At 48.5% G+C, this 16,321-nt stretch overlaps 1 protein-coding gene across 2 annotated transcripts in view; it reads left to right on the forward strand.

The window, feature by feature from the left end:
• Nucleotides 1–16,321, forward strand: part of ANO7 (anoctamin 7) — a 492,742-nt gene that overhangs the window by 399,347 nt on the left and 77,074 nt on the right. For both annotated transcript variants that reach the window (XM_063915810.1, XM_063915811.1), the window contains exon 17: nucleotides 5,408–5,519. In XM_063915810.1, the coding sequence (XP_063771880.1) occupies nucleotides 5,408–5,519 (112 nt within the window). The remainder of the gene's footprint in view (nucleotides 1–5,407; nucleotides 5,520–16,321) is intronic.

The raw sequence follows: 16,321 nt of genomic DNA on the forward strand, positions 1-16,321 counted from the left end.
TGCAAGGACGTCGGAGCCTGTCAGAAAATTTCTTCTCTCGGAAGGCCGCTTTTCTGAGAGCAAGGTGCACTTTTTTCCAAATTGCTCTGAGATGGGAGGTCAAGGTTAGCGAGGAGACTGGAGAATGATGAAAAAAAGAATTGGCTCTGGGGTGAAAACCAAAAACTGAAAAGAATGGAGACTCTTTAGTGGAGGAATGACAAGAATTATTGTAAGCAAATTCAGCCAAAGGGAGAAACTCGGACCAATCATTCTGGAGTTTGGCTGAATACAAGCGCAAATATTGTTTTAATGACTGGTTGACTCGTTCGGTTTGCCCGTTGGATTGTGGGTGGTAACCGGATGTTAACGACAGTCTCATCTTTAATGAGGCACAAAAACATTTCCAGAATTGTGCGATGAATTGTGGACCCCGATCAGAAACAATATCAGTGGGCAACCCATGAAGCCTGAACACACGGCGGAGGAACAAAACTGCCAACCCTTGAGCAGAAGGCAATCGAGGAAGAGCAATAAAATGAGCCATTTTACTAAAACGGTCCACTACCACCCATATGACTCGGAATCCGGCTGAAAGGGGAAGGTCAACCACAAAATCCATGGAAATATGAGACCATGGCCTGAGAGGAACAGTTAACGGCATAAGTTGCCCGATAGGCAAGGAACGGGGAACCTTATGCTGTGCACAAACCTGACATGAATAAACAAATTCTTCTTCTTTAGAAAGACTAGGCCACCATACTGAGCGAGAGACTAACTCCAATGTCTTAGTGATTCCCGGATGCCCTGAAACTTTGTTGTCATGAAATTCAGTTAAAACAGTGGCTCTCAAAAATTCAGGGACGTAAAGACGACCAGCAGGAGTAAATCTAGGAGCTTGGTGTTGAAGCTGGTTTAACTGGGTAAATAAATCCTGTGTGAGGCCTGCCCGGATGACCGAAGATGGAAGTATGGGGGTAACAACAGGATTGCTATTGTGAACCGGAAGAAAGCTACGTGACAGGGCATCAGCTTTAGTATTCTTGGAACCAGGCCTGAAAGTGATTATAAATTTGAAACGAGTAAAAAATAATGCCCAACGTGCCTGCCGGGCATTAAGCCGTTTAGCTGATTCAATGTATTGCAGGTTCTTCTGGTCAGTCAAAACCGAAATAGTATGTTTTGCTCCCTCCAGCCAATGCCTCCACTCCTCGAAAGCCCACTTTACCGCCAGTAACTCCCGATTACCAACGTCATAGTTGGATTCAGCGGAGGAGAATTTCCTAGACATAAAGGCACAAGGATGTAACTCCAGAGACTCCAGATCCTTTTGAGAAAGGACAGCCCCCACTCCAACCTCTGAGGCATCAACCTCCACAACAAAGGGCAACTCCGGATTAGGATGTTTGAGAACTGGAGCCGAGACAAAGGCTTGTTTCAAGGCCCGGAAGGACAATTCAGCTTCATGCGACCAGTTGGTAGGATCCGCTCCTTTCTTTGTCAGAGCTACTATAGGAGCAACCAGGTCAGAAAAAGAATGAATTAACCTCCTATAATAATTCGCAAACCCTAAAAAGCGCTGAATTGCTTTTAAATTGGTGGGTTGCGCCCAATTAAGGATGGCCTGGAGCTTCTTTGGTTCCATGGAAAATCCCTGAGGGGAAATTATGTACCCTAAAAAAGATACTTCCATGACGTGAAAATCACACTTCTCCAGCTTGGCATATAAATGATTCTCACGTAACTTTTGAAGAACCAGACGAACCTGGGTAACATGTTGTTCCATTGATTCAGAATAAATCAAGATGTCGTCTAAATAAACGACCACGACTTTCCCTAGGAAGTCACGGAGCACATCGTTAATGAGGTCTTGAAAAACTGCTGGAGCATTAGACAGGCCGAACGGCATCACCAGGTATTCGTAGTGACCCGACTGAGTTCTGAAAGCCGTCTTCCACTCATCTCCAGATTTAATTCGGATGAGGTTGTAAGCTCCTCTAAGGTCAATTTTAGAAAAAATCACAGCAGAACGTAACTGATCAAAAAGTACAGAAATTAACGGCAAAGGATAGGTGTTTTTTACTGAGATCTTATTCAGGGCTCTAAAATCAATGCATGGTCTAAGCGAGCCATCCTTTTTCTCCACAAAGAAAAAACCTGCACTTAAAGGAGATTTTGATGGTCTAATAAATCCTTTCTCTAAGCTCTCCTGAACATAATCATTCATGGCCGATGTTTCTGGCCCGGACAATGCATATAATCTCCCCTTTGGCAATGTGGCACCTGGAACTAGCTCAATAGCACAATCATAAGGCCGATGGGGAGGCAGAATGTCCGCATTGCCTTTGGAGAATACATCGGCAAACTCCTGGTATTCCACAGGAATGAGCTCTGGAATGATAGCTGCCACTCTGACTGGATACGAAATACATTCCTTAGCACAAAATGTACCCCATTGGGAAATCTCCCCGGACCGCCAATCAATGGTGGGATTATGAAAGGCCAGCCAAGGGTGACCCAGAACAACTGGAACTGCTGGGCAATGTGTTAGGAAGAATTCAATATTTTCAGAATGTAAGGCTCCTACTGTAAGTACTACGGGAGGTGTACGGTGAGTAATAACCCCATTGGAAAGCGGACTCCCATCTAAGCCGTGCATGGTGATACACCTATCCAATGGTAACTGTGGAATGCCTAAGGCCTTAGCCCAAGTTAAATCCATAAAGTTTCCTGCAGCTCAACTGTCAACAAAAGCCGACACCAAAGAACTGAGGCTGCCAAAGGAAACCTTAACTGGAACTAAAAGAGAGTTATTCGAGGAGATAAGCTGCAGACCTAAGTGAACCCCCTCACAATTCACCTGGTCAAGGCGTTTCCCGACTTGTTCGGACAATTACGAGCAAAATGTCCCTTACCACCACAGTACAAACAAAGACCGGAATTTTGCCTTCTGGTTTTTTCCTCAGGAGACAGCCGGGAGAGACCCATCTGCATGGGCTCTTCAATATCCTCAGGAATGGAATAAACACAAGGACTAGACCTTACAGTTGTTCCTCTTTCAGCCCTCCGCTCTCTGAGACGACGATCAATCTTAATAGAAAGCTCCGTGAGTTTATCGAGAGTCTCAGGAGCGGGGTACTGGAGGAGACTGTCTTTAATAAACTCTGATAAACCGAGGCGAAACTGACTGCGCAGGGCTGGGTCATTCCAGCCACAGTCGTTCGACCAACGGCGAAACTCGGTACAATAAACCTCTGCAGGATTTCTACCTTGTTTGAGAGCGCGCAGCTGACTTTCAGCGGACGCCTCTCTATCTGGGTCATCATACAAGAGCCCTAAAGACTTAAAGAAAGCGTCTACTGACAACAACGCAGGATCCTCTGCTCTTAAACCAAATGCCCAGGTCTGAGGATCCCCCTGGAGTAAAGAAATAATAATCCCTACCCGCTGAGATTCAGTACGAGAGGAAGTAGGTCTTAAACGAAAATAAAGTTTACAGGACTCTTTAAAATTAAAAAATTCTTTTCTATCACCAGAAAAACGGTCGGGCAAATGCATCTTTGGTTCAGGGACTACCTTTGGGGAGGCTCGCAAAAGATCTTCCTGCGACCTCACCCGAAGAGAAAGATCCTGAACCATCTGAGTAAGTTCTTGAATCTGATTGACTAAGAGCTGGCAAGGATTTGGCCCTAAACCTGTCGGATTCATGAGGCCAAAAAACTTTAACAAAAACTGAATGAGAAAAAATTAAACCCTGTTTAATTTTAGTTTTTGGTATGGCCGGTAATAATGTTATGATTCCAGCACTCTGGTCTGAGGAGATCTTATTGCGAGAACCGGAGCACTGGAACGTAATGCTGGGGAAGGGAGCGGGAATGGAAAATAGCCCCTGGCGCCCTAACTCCTTTGTCTCGCCCGTGCTGTCAGAAATCCCCTGCGAGACTATGGTTGCTTGAGCCCATGGCAGCCGCGTTTGAAGGGCGGATTATGTCTGCCCAACTCCTATGCCCCCTCAGGTCTTAATGGGAGACAAAGGGAAATCCGAGACAGGGTGATAACAAGGGGCCCTCTGACTAAACAACCAGGCCAGGGGCTACAAGAAACTAAAAACTAGAATATGTGCGGAAAAACCGCCAGGGAAAAGGACAACCAAAATATCCACTTGTCCACTCGCCTACCCGGCACCGCCAAGTTCCGGAGAGGACTTGTGGAAGCGGAACCCTCCGCAAATGCTCCGAAACAGAATATAAAGATAAAGCAGCTGAGCCGCAACATACGGCAGAGCCGTAACTCACGAACACCACACGATATTCTCTGGTGATCGTTGAGGACAACAGGAGACCAAACGACTTCTTGGGATGAGATGACAACTCCAAGATACAAAACTTCTGAGGACAGGAATGACCGGATACAGCAGGACAGGAACAGACGTTCAGCAAACCAAGGCAGCATGCAGGAAGCTATTACCGGCATCTGTGTGCAGCACTGAGCAGGTATTTAGCAGGGAGTCCTCCAATCAGAGGCTTGGAGCCTGATTAACAAGATGCCGTGCAGCTGGCTTGCTGCACGAGCAGAAGACAAATGTGAAAGTTTAAACTGATTAGATTGACCCTGCAACGGGGAGCGCGGTCCGCCCGTGGCGTCCCCGTTGCTAGGGTCCAGGCGGCTCAGTGTTACTAGGGAGCCGGCGGCTAAGCGCGCACGGCGTCCCAGCGTTGCTAGGGACCCGGCGGCTCAGTGTTACTAGGGAGCCGGCGGCTAAGCGCGCACGGCGTCCCAGCGTTGCTAGGGACCCGGCGGCTCGCACGCCTGGCGTCGCTAGTTGCTAGGCGCCAGGCCGCAAGGACGTCGCGGACCACGGCGCCTAACACCAGCGCCGATATGCTGAGCGCCAGGATCCCGACAGCCGGTATAACGAGTGCCACCCCTTAACAGAACTGCCCCCAGGATGTGGTCAGGATTCTGACGGTCTATACAAAAAAAACATGCTTGAACCTAGGGCAGAGATTCCCAAATGCGGTCCTCAAGGCACCCCAACGGTCCTGGTTTTAAATGTTTCCATGCTTGGCCACAGGTGACTTAACTAGCACCTTAGTCAATTTGATTTAACCATCTGTACTGAGCCATGGATATACCTAAAACCTGGACTGTTGGGGTGCCTTGAGGACCGCGTTTGTGCACCTCTGACCTAGGGGCTCTTCCACCCCACAAAAAGCTTTTCACCACTCTGTGGAGATCAGTAAACCACCCATGTGGAATCAGCACTGGCAAAACTTTTAAGAGATAGCGTACATAAGGTAATACGTTCATCTTTATCACATTAATCCTCCTAATCAATGAGATGCGCCTATTTATATACTATTTTAATAGCAAATACAATGCATTAATACTAAGTAATAACACTCTTCTGCTTCTTCCTCTATTCTAGAAATGCACCGCACGCAGACACAGTACGAAGATGCATTTATCTTAAAAGTCTTTATCTTCGAGTTTATTAATTATTATTCTGCCCCCATATACATTGCATTCTTCAAAGGAAGGTATGTTGGTAAACATGTCCTAGTTATTTGTAGAGATGTGCGGCTGGCACTTTTCATGTTTTGGTTTTGGTTCTAATTCCACTTTCGTGTTTTGGTTTTGGCTTGGTTTTGCCAAAACCACCCTTTCGAGTTTTGGTTTTGGTTTTGGATCTGGATGATTTTTTTTTTTTAAAAACCATAAAAACAGCTAAAATCACAGAATTTGGGGGTAATTTTGCTACAACGGTATTATTAACCTCAATAACATTAATTTCCACTCATTTCCAGTCTATTCTGAACACGTCACACCTCACAATATTGTATTTAGGCCTAAAAGTTGCACCGCGTTGGCTATATGACTAAGCTAAGCGACACAAGTGTGCGGCACAAACACCTGGCCCATCTAGGAGTGGCACTGCAGTTGCAGACAAGATGGCACTATTCAAAAACTAATCCCCAAACAGCACATGATGCAAAGAAGAAAAAGAGGTGCAATTATGTAGCTGGATGGCCAAGCTAAGCGACACAAGTGTGCGGCACAAACAGCTGGCCCATCTAGGAGTGGCACTGCAGTGGCAGACAGGATGGTAGATTTAAAAACTAGTCCCCAAACAGCACATGATGCAAAGAAGAAAAAGAGGTGCAATTAGGTAGCTGGATGGCCAAGCTAAGCGACACAAGTGTGCGGCACAAACAGCTGGTCCATCTAGGAGTGGCACTGCAGTGGCAGACAGGATTGTAGATTTAAAAAATAGGCCCCAAACAGCACATGATGCAAAGAAGAAAAAGGGGTGCAATGAGGTAGCTGGATGACTAAGCTAAGCGACACAAGTGTGCGGCACAAACACCTGGCCCATCTAGGAGTGGCACTGCAGTGGTAGACAGGATGGCAGATTTAAAAAATAGGCCCCAAACAGCACATGATGCAAAGAAGAAAAAGAGGTGCAATGAGGTAGCTGGATGACTAAGCTAAGCGACACCAGTGTGCGGCACAAACACCTGACCCCTCTAGGAGTGGCACTGCAGTGGCAGACAGGATGGAAGATTTTAAAAATAGGCCCCAAACAGCACATGATGCAAAGAAGAAAAAGAGGTGCAATGAGGTAGCTGGATGACCAAGCTAAGTGACACAAGTGTGCGGCACAAACACCTGGCCCATCTAGGAGTGGCACTGCAGTTGCAGACAGGATGGCACTTAAAACAACTAGTTCCCAAACAGCACATGATGCAAAGAAGAAAAAGCGGTGCAAGATGGAATTGTCCTTGGGCCCTCCCACACACCCTTATGTTGTATAAACAGGACATGCACACTTTAACAAACCAATCATTTCAGCAACAGGGTCTGCCACATGACTGGTTTGTTTGGGCCCCCACCAAAAAACAAGCAATCAATCTCTTCTTGCACAAACTGGCTCTACAGAGGCAAGATGTCGACCTCATCCTTATCCTCCGATTCCTCACCCCTTTCACTGTGTACATCCTCCTCTTCACAGAGTATTAATTCGTCCCCACTGGATTCCACCATCACAGGTCCCTGTGTACTGTCTGGAGGCAATTGCTGGTAAAGGTCTTCCCAGAGTAATTTATAATTCATTTTGATGAACATCATCCTCTCCACATTTAGTGGAAGTAACCTCCTACGCCGATCGCTGACAAGGTTACCGGCTGCACTAAACACTCTTTCGGAGTACACACTGAAGGGGGGGGGGGGGGGGCAACTTAGGTCAAATAAGGCCAGTTTGTGCAAGGGCATTCAAATTGCCTCTTTTTCCTGCCAGTATACATACTGACATGCCTACTTGGATGCTGTCACTCATAAAATCCTCCACCATTCTTTCAATGGTGACAGAATCATATGCAGTGACAGTAGACATGTCAGTAATCGTTGGCAGGTCCTTCAGTCCGGACCAGATGTTAGCTTTCGCTCCTGACTGCCCTGCATCACCGCCAGCGGGTCGGGCTAGGAAATCTTATCCTTTTCCTTGCAGCCCCAGTGGCGGGAGAAATTGAAAGACGAGCTGTTGACAGGTCACGTTCCGCTTGAGTTGACAATTTACTAACCAGCAGGTATTTGCACCTCTGCACACTTGTGTCTGCCGGAAAGAGAGATACAACGTAGGCTTTAAACCTAGGATCGAGCACGGTGGCCAAAATGTAGTGCCCTGATTTCAACAGATTGACCACCCTTGAATCCTGGCAAAGCGAATGAAGGGCTCCATCCACAAGTCCCACATACTTTGCGGAATCACTCCGTCTTAGCTCCTCCTTCAATTTATCCAGCTGCTTCTGCAAAAGCCTGATGAGGGGATTGACCTGACTCAAGCTGGCAGTGTCTGAACTGACTTCACGTGTGGCAAGTTCGAAGGGTTGAAGAACCTTGCACAAGACGGCAATCATTCTCCACTGCGCTTGTCAGGTGCATTACCCCTCCTTTGCCTATATCGTAGGTGGATGAATAGGCTTCAATGGCCTTTTGCTGCTCCTCCATCCTCTGAAGCATATAGAGTGTTGAATTCCACCTCGTTACCACCTCTTGCTTCAGTTGATGGCAGGGCAGGATCAGGAGTGTTTGCTGGTGGTCCAGTCTTCGGCACACAGTGACAGAATGCCGAAAGTGGCCCGCAATTTTTCGGGCCACCAACAGCATCTCCTGCACACCCTTGTCATTTTTAAAAAAATTCTGCACCACCAAATTAATTGTATATGCAAAACATGGGACATGCTGGAATTTGCCCAGATGTAATGCACGCACAATATTGGTGGCGTTGTCCGATATGACAAATCCACAGGAGAGTCAAATTGGGGTAAGCCATTCTGCAATGATGTGATTCAGTTTCCATAAGAGGTTGTCAGCTGTGTGCCTCTTACGGAAAGCAGTGATACATAGCATAGCCTGCCTAGGAACGAGATGGCGTTTGCGAGATGCTGCTACTGGTGCCGCTGCTGTTGTTGCTGCAGGAGGCCATACATCTACCCAGAGGGCTGTTAGTCATATAGTCCTTAGTCTGCCCTGTTCCACTTGTCCACATGTCCGTGGTTAAGTGGACACTGGATACAACCGCATTTTGTGGGACACTGGTGACTCTTTTTCTGACGTCTGTGTACATTCTCGGTATCGCCTGCCTAGTGAAGTGGAACCTAGATGGGATTTGATACCAGGAACACAGTACCTCAAACAATTCTCTAAGTCCCACTGAACTAATGGCGGATACCGGACGCACGTCTAACACCAACATAGCTGTCAAGGCCTCAGTTATCTGCTTTGCAAAAGGATGACTGCTGTCATATTTCATCTTCCTCACAAAGGAGTGTTGGACAGTCAATTGCTTACTGGAAGTAGTACAAGTGGTCTTCCGACTTCCCCTCTGGGATGACGATCAACTCCCAGCATGCAACAATAGCAGCGGCAGCAACAGCAGGCGTTACACTCAAGGATCCTCCGGAGGAATCCCGGTTAGGAGAGAACTCCTTAGTCTTGACAGTGACATGACCTGCAGGACTACTGACGTTCCTGACTGAGGAGGAAGTTGACGTTGAGGGAGTTGGTGGTTTGGCTTGCAAGAGCTTGTGTACAGGAGGAAGAAGGGATTTAGGTGTTAGTGGACTGCTTACGCTCTTACCCAAAGTTTCACAACTTGACACTGACTTATGATGAATGCGCTGCAGGTGACGTATAAGGGAGGATGTTCCTAGGTGGTTAACATCCTAACCCCTACTTATTACAGATTGACAGACGCAACAGATGGCTTAACACCTGTTGTCCGCATTTGTGGAGAAATAATTCCACACCGAAGAGGTGGCTTTTTTGGTAGTTTGCCCAGGCATCACAATGGGCTTCTTCATCCCACGGACAACAGGTGTCTCCCCCGGTGCCTGACTTAAACAAACCACATCACCATCAGAATCTTCATCGTCAACTTCCTTCTCAGCGCCAGCAACACCCATATCCCCATCCTGGTGTACTTCAACAGTGACATCTTCAATTTCAATATCAGGAACTGGACTGTGGGTGCTCCTTCCAGCACTTGCAGGGGGCATGCAAATGGTGGAAGAAGCCACCTCTTCCCGACCAGTGTTGGGAAGGTCAAGCATCGCAACCCGCCGATACACTCGGACTCTCCTTGGGGATTTGTGATCAGAGCCGTCTTAACAGCAGTGTAGGCCCCTGGGCACAGCAATGCACTGGGCCCCCTACCCATGCTCCAGCGGTAGCGGTGGGAGGAACTATCAGCAGCAGCTTTGATGTCCCGCGGGCAGTAGGGGGTGTTCTATCTTCTGCCCAGCATGTAGGACCTGAAGCAGTGATTTCTGCTAATTACTCCTTTACTGCACAGATGGGGCTAAACTGTAGAAGGGGTCATTGGGCTGAATGAAGAAGCCCTAGTACATGACTTCCAGGGTGGTAGGGGGTGTTTAATACGTAGGGGAGGGGTGGCTAGTGGGGTTCACTACGATATGCCGGCGGTCGGGCTCCCAGCATACCGGCGCCGGGAGCCCGACTGCCGGTTTACCGACAGTGTGGCGAGCGCAAATGAGCTACGCGCGCCACACTATTTTATTCTACCTCCAGGGGGGTCGTGGACCCCCACGAGGGAGAATAAGTGTCGGTATGCCGGCTGTCGGGATCCCGGCGCCGGTATACTGTGCGCCGGGATCCCGTCAGTCGGCATACAGAAGACCACCCGGCTAGTGGAGTGGGCTTAATATTTATCATTTTACAGTGGGAGGGCAGCTTGCTTGACTGCAGATATCTCAAGTTCCTGAAAATATATTTCTTAGCTTTGAATCGGATAAAATACTATAGAGTCCCACTTTTCAGAAGATTCTGGGGACTTGGGGATCAGAGTTCTGGAGCCAGAGCAATTCACCAACGAAAATCTAAAACTGCATATTAGGCATGTGGAGCTGGAACAATGACCAGCTGCTTGAAGACTGATATATCTGGTTCTGGGCATAGTAGAGACACACTGCCAGTGTCCACTAAAAGGGAAGAGTCCAAGCTTTTGGCTTATACCCTTAGAAATACCCAAAGTCAGACAGAACCCGAAATATCTGGCTGGGAAAAGCAATTAACAGGCTTGGATGGGGACCACTGCTTTCAAGTCGGATATCTCCGGTTCCCCAGGGCCGATTTTCAAAAATCTGGTACCCCTGGAAAGAGGGGACCCTCAGCTATCAGCCTAGGGCCCTTATTCTCTTGGGGCCCTTGGGCAAGAGCCCATTGAGCCCATACGAAAAGACGGCCCTGTTTGTGATACCATCTCAGAACGCACAGTTCTTTTTTGTGCTTTTTCCAGCTTAACTCTTTTAATTTTATCTAGCGGGAGGATGAGGGCTTCCATCGTCATGTGAAGCTAAACCACTAGCCATGAACATAGGCCAGGGCCTCAGCCATTCCTTGCCACTCCGTGTCGTAAATGGCATATTGGCAAGTTTACGTTTCTCCTCAGACAATTTAAATTTCTTTTTTTGGGTCTTTTTACTGAACTTTGCCGTCTACTATCACATTGGGCATCGGCCTTGGCAGACGACGTTGATGGCATTTCATCATCTATGTCATGGCTAGTGGCAGCAGCTTCAGCACTAGGAGGAAGTGGTTCTTGATCTTTCCCTATTTTATCCTCCAAATTTTTGTTCTCCATTATTTTTTGGGAGTTATATAAGTTATATAAGACAATGGGGGTCATTCTGACCCGATCGCTCGCTGCAGTTTATCGCAGCGGCGCGATCAGGTCAGAACTGCGCATGCGCCGGTACCGGTGATTGACAAGCAGAGGCGGTCGCTGGGCGGGGGGGGGGCGGAACAGCGACGTTTGGCCGCCATTTCGTGGTCGCGGCAGGCCAACGCAGGCGTGGCCGGACTATGCAGGGGGCGGGCCGAGCTACTCCTAAAGTGCAAAAGCACTTCTGCGGGGGGGGGGGGGGGGGGAAGCGGCACTGACATGCGGGTCAGGATAGCCCTGTACTGGGCGTCCCCCCGCATGTCTATGGACATGATCGTAGCCCTGCAAAATTTTGCAGGGCTACGATCAACTCGGAATTACCCTTAATATGTGGCACAGTAATGTTGTTGTTGTTGTTGTTGTTGTTGTTGTTGTTGTTGTTGTTGTTATTATTATTATACGGCAGCAGTGGACATATAGCAGCAGCGTATACCACTGTGACTGCCTTGTCACTGGAATGGCTGATGGCCAGGACACTACCACTGGTCTGATGCTGCACAACACAGCAACACTGTGAGGGGGACTTGTTGTTGTTGTTATTATTATTATTATACGGCAGGAGTGGACATATAGCAGCAGCATATACCACTGTGACTGCCTGGTCACTGGAATGACTGATGGCCAGGACACTACCACTGGTCTGATGCAGCACAACACAGCAACACTGTAAGGGACTTGTTGTTGTTATTATTATTATACAGCAGCAGTGGACATTTAGCGGCAGCATCTACCACTGTGGCTGCCTGGTCACTGGAATGACTGATGGCCAGGACACTACTACTGGTCTGATGCAGCACAACACAGCAACACTGTAAGGGACTTGTTGTTGTTGTTGTTGTTATTATTATTATACGGCAGCAGTTGACATTTAGCGGCAGCATCTACCACTGTGGCTGCCTGGTCACTGGAATGACTGATGGCCAGGACACTACCAATGGTCTGATGCAGCACAACACAACAACACTGTAAGGGACTTGTTGTTGTTGTTGTTATTATTATTATTTTCTCTAACGTCCTAGAGGATGCTGGGGACTCCGTAAGGACCATGGGGATAGACGGGCTCCGCAGGAGACATGGGTACTTTAAGAAAGACTTTGACTCTGGGTGTGCACTGGCTCCTCCCTCTATGCCCCTCCTCCAGACCTCAGTTTGATACTGTGCCCAGTGGAGACTGGGTGCATTTCAGGAGCTCTCCTGAGTTTCCTGTAAGAAAACATTTTTGTTAGGTTTTTTATTTTCAGGGAGCCTGCTGGCAACAGACTCCCTGCATCGAGTTACTGAGGAGAGAGAAACAGACCCACTTCTCTGAGTTCAGGGCTCTGTTTCTTAGGCTACTGGACACCATTAGCTCCACAGGGATCGGTACGCAGTTCTCACCCTCGCCGTCCGTCCCCCTCGCAGAGCCGGAAGAAAGAAGCCGGGTGAGTATGTGAGGAAAAGACCCATCTGAGGCGGCAGAAGACACTTGGATCTTCACTGAGGTAACGCACAGCACTGCAGCTGTGCGCCATTGCTCCCCTTCACCTCACTCACTCCGGTCACTGTAAGGGTGCAGGGCGCAGGGGGGGGGGGGCGCCCTGGGCAGCAATATAAACCTCTCTTATGGCACAGATGTATATATACATGTACAGCTGGGCACTGTACATGTATAAAAAGAGCCCCCGCCATGTATTGAAAAATTGAGCGGGACAGAAGCCCGCCGCCGAGGGGGCGGGGCTTCTCCCTCAGCACTCACCAGCGCCATTTTTTCTCCACAGCACCGCTGAGAGGAAGCTCCCCGGACTCTCCGCTGCTTGACACACGGTGACAGAGGGTTTTAAAGTAGAGGGGGGGCACATAATTGGCGCAGATACATAAAACAGCGCTGCTGGGTAAACATTAATTTACTGTGTTATTCCTGGGTCATATAGCGCTGGGGTGTGTGCTGGCATACTCTCTCTCTGTCTCTCCAAAGGGCCTGGTGGGGAAGCTGTCTTCAGAAAAGAGCTTCCCTGTGTATGTGTGGTGTGTCGGTACGTGTGTGTCGACATGTCTGAGGCTGAGGGCTCACCTAAGGAGGAGGGGGAGTTTATGAATGTTAGGTCTCCGTCGGCGGTACCGACGCCGAACTGGATGGATATGTGGAATGTTTTAAGTGCAAATGTTAATTTATTGCACAAAAGGCTAGACAATGCCGAAGCTGGGGCACAGTCAGGGAGTCAACCCATGCCTGTCCCTATGTCGCCGGGACCTTCGGGGTCTCAGAAGCGCCCACTATCCCAAATAGTTGACACAGATACCGACACGGATTCAGACTCCAGTGTCGATTACGATGATACAAAATTACAGCCAAAGGTGGCTAAAGGTATTCGATATATGATTATCGCAATAAAAGATGTGTTGCATATCACTGAGGAACCCCCTGTCCCTGACACAAGGGTACACATGTATAAAGGAAAGAAACCTGAGGTCTCCTTTCCCTCCTCACATGAGCTGAACGAAGTATGTGAAAAAGCGTGGGAAACTCCAGACAAAAAACTGCAGATTCCCAAAAGGATCCTAACAGCGTATCCTTTCCCGTCGCAGGACGGGATACGGTGGGAATCCTCCCCTAGGGTGGACAAGGCATTGACGCGCTTATCAAAAAAGATAGCGCTTCCATCCCAAGATACGGCTACCCTCAAGGATCCTGCTGACCGCAAGCAGGAGGTAACCCTGAAGTCCATTTACACACATTCTGGTACGTTACTCAGACCGGCTATTGCGTCGGCCTGGGTTTGTAGTGCTGTAGCAGCATGGACAGATTCCTTATCAACGGATATTGAGACTATTGATAAGGATACTATTTTATTGACCCTAGGGCATATAAAAGATGCGGTCTTGTATATGAGGGATGCTCAAAGAGACATTAGTTTACTGGGTTCCAGGATAAACGCTATGTCTATTTCTGCTAGGCGTGTCTTATGGACCCGACAGTGGACTGGTGATGCCGACTCCAAGAGACATATGGAGTTGTTGCCATACAAGGGTAAGGAATTGTTTGGAGAGGGACTCTCGGACCTCGTCTCCACGGCTACGGCAGGTAAATCAAATTTTTTGCCATATATTCCCTCACAATCTAAGAAAGCGCTTCATTATCAAATGCAGTCCTTTCGTTCCAATAAAAGCAAGGGAGCACGTGGATCGTCCTTTCTTGCCAGAGGTAAGGGCAGAGGGAAAAAGCTGCATAACACAGCTAGTTCCCCCCTCCCCGGCCTCTGCAAAATCCACCGCATGACGCTGGGGCTCCCCTGAGGGAGTCAGCTCCTGTAGGGGCACGTCTTCGACTGTTCAGCCACGTCTGGGTCCACTCACAGGTGGATCCATGGGCAATAGAAATAGTTTCCCAGGGTTACAAGCTGGAATTCAAAGAAGTGCCTCCTCGCCGGTTTTTCAAATCGGCCCTACCGAAACAACCCCTGGAAAGGGAGATAGTGTTACATGTGATTCACAAATTGTGTCTTCAACAAGTGGTGGTAGAGGTTCCCCTGCTTCAAAGAGGGCAGGGGTACTACTCAACTCTGTTTGTGGATCCGAAACCGGACGGTTCGGTCAGACCCATTTTAAATTTAAAATCCCTGAACCTTTACTTAAAACGGTTCAAGTTCAAAATGGAATCGCTCAGGGCGGTCATAGCCAGCCTAGAAGGGGGAGATTTTTTGGTATCTCTGGACATAAAGGATGCATACCTGCATGTCCCCATATATCCTCCTCATCAGGTGTACCTGAGATTTGCGGTACAGGATTGTCATTACCAATTTCAGACGTTGCCGTTTGGGCTTTCCACGGCCCCGAGAATTTTCACCAAGGTAATGGCGGAAATGATGGCGCTCCTGCGCAAGCAGGGTGTCACAATTATCCCGTACTTGGACGATCTCCTCATAGAAGCGAGATCACGGGAGAAGTTGCTGAACAGCGTATCACTTTCACTGAATGTGTTACAGTGACACGGCTGGATTATCAATATTCCAAAGTCGCAGCTGAATCCTACAACTCGTCTGCCCTTCTTGGGCATGATTCTGGACACAGACCAGAAAAGGGTTTTTCTTCCGACGGAAAAAGCGCAGGAACTCATGACTCTAGTCATGAACCTGTTGAAACCAAAACAAGTGTCAGTACATCATTGCACTCAAGTTCTGGGAAAGATGGTGGCAACATACAAAGCCATTCCATACGGCAGATTCCATGAAAGGACTTTCCAATGGGACCTATTGGACAAATGGTCCGGGTCGCATCTGCAATTGCATCAGCGGATCACCCTGTCCCCCAGGGCCAAAGTATCTCTCCTGTGGTGGCTAAACAGTGCTCACCTTCTAGAGGGCCGCAGGTTCGGCATTCAGGACTGGATCCTGGTGACCACGGACGCGTGCCTCCGAGGTTGGGGAGCAGTCACACAGGGAAGAAATTTCCAAGGACTTTGGTCAAGTCAAGAGACTTGTCTTCACATCAACATCCTGGAACTAAGGGCCATATACAACGCCCTACGTCAAGCGGAGATCTAACTTTGCAATCGACCAGTTCTGATCCAGTCAGACAACATCACCGCAGTAGCTCATGTAAACCGCCAAGGCGGCACAAGGAGCAGAGTGGTAATGGCGGAAGCCACCAGAATTCTTCGCTGGGCGGAGAATCATGTAAGCGCTCTGTCAGCAGTGTTCATTCCGGGAGTGGACAACTGGGAAGCAGACTTCCTCAGCAGACACGATCTGCATCCGGGAGAGTGGGGACTTCATCAGGAAGTCTTCGCGCAGATTGCATGTCGGTGGGGACTACCCCAAATAGACATGATGGCATCCCGTCTCAACAAAAAGAGACCCTCAAGCGGTAGCTGTGGACCCCCTAGTGACACCGTGGGTGTTCCAGTCGGTATATGTGTTTCCTCCTCTTCCTCTCATACCCAAGGTGTTGAGGATAATAAGAAAAAGAGGAGTGAGAACAATTCTCATTGTTCCAGATTGGCCACGAAGGACCTGGTATCCGGATCTGCAGGAAATGCTCGCAGAAGATCCGTGGCCTCTTCCTCTAAGGCAGGACCTGTTACATCAAGGTCCATGTCTGTTCCAACACTTACCGCGGCTGCGT

Source organism: Pseudophryne corroboree, chromosome 4 (assembly GCF_028390025.1).
Source record: "Pseudophryne corroboree isolate aPseCor3 chromosome 4, aPseCor3.hap2, whole genome shotgun sequence".
Classification (NCBI taxonomy): Eukaryota; Metazoa; Chordata; class Amphibia; order Anura; family Myobatrachidae; genus Pseudophryne; species Pseudophryne corroboree.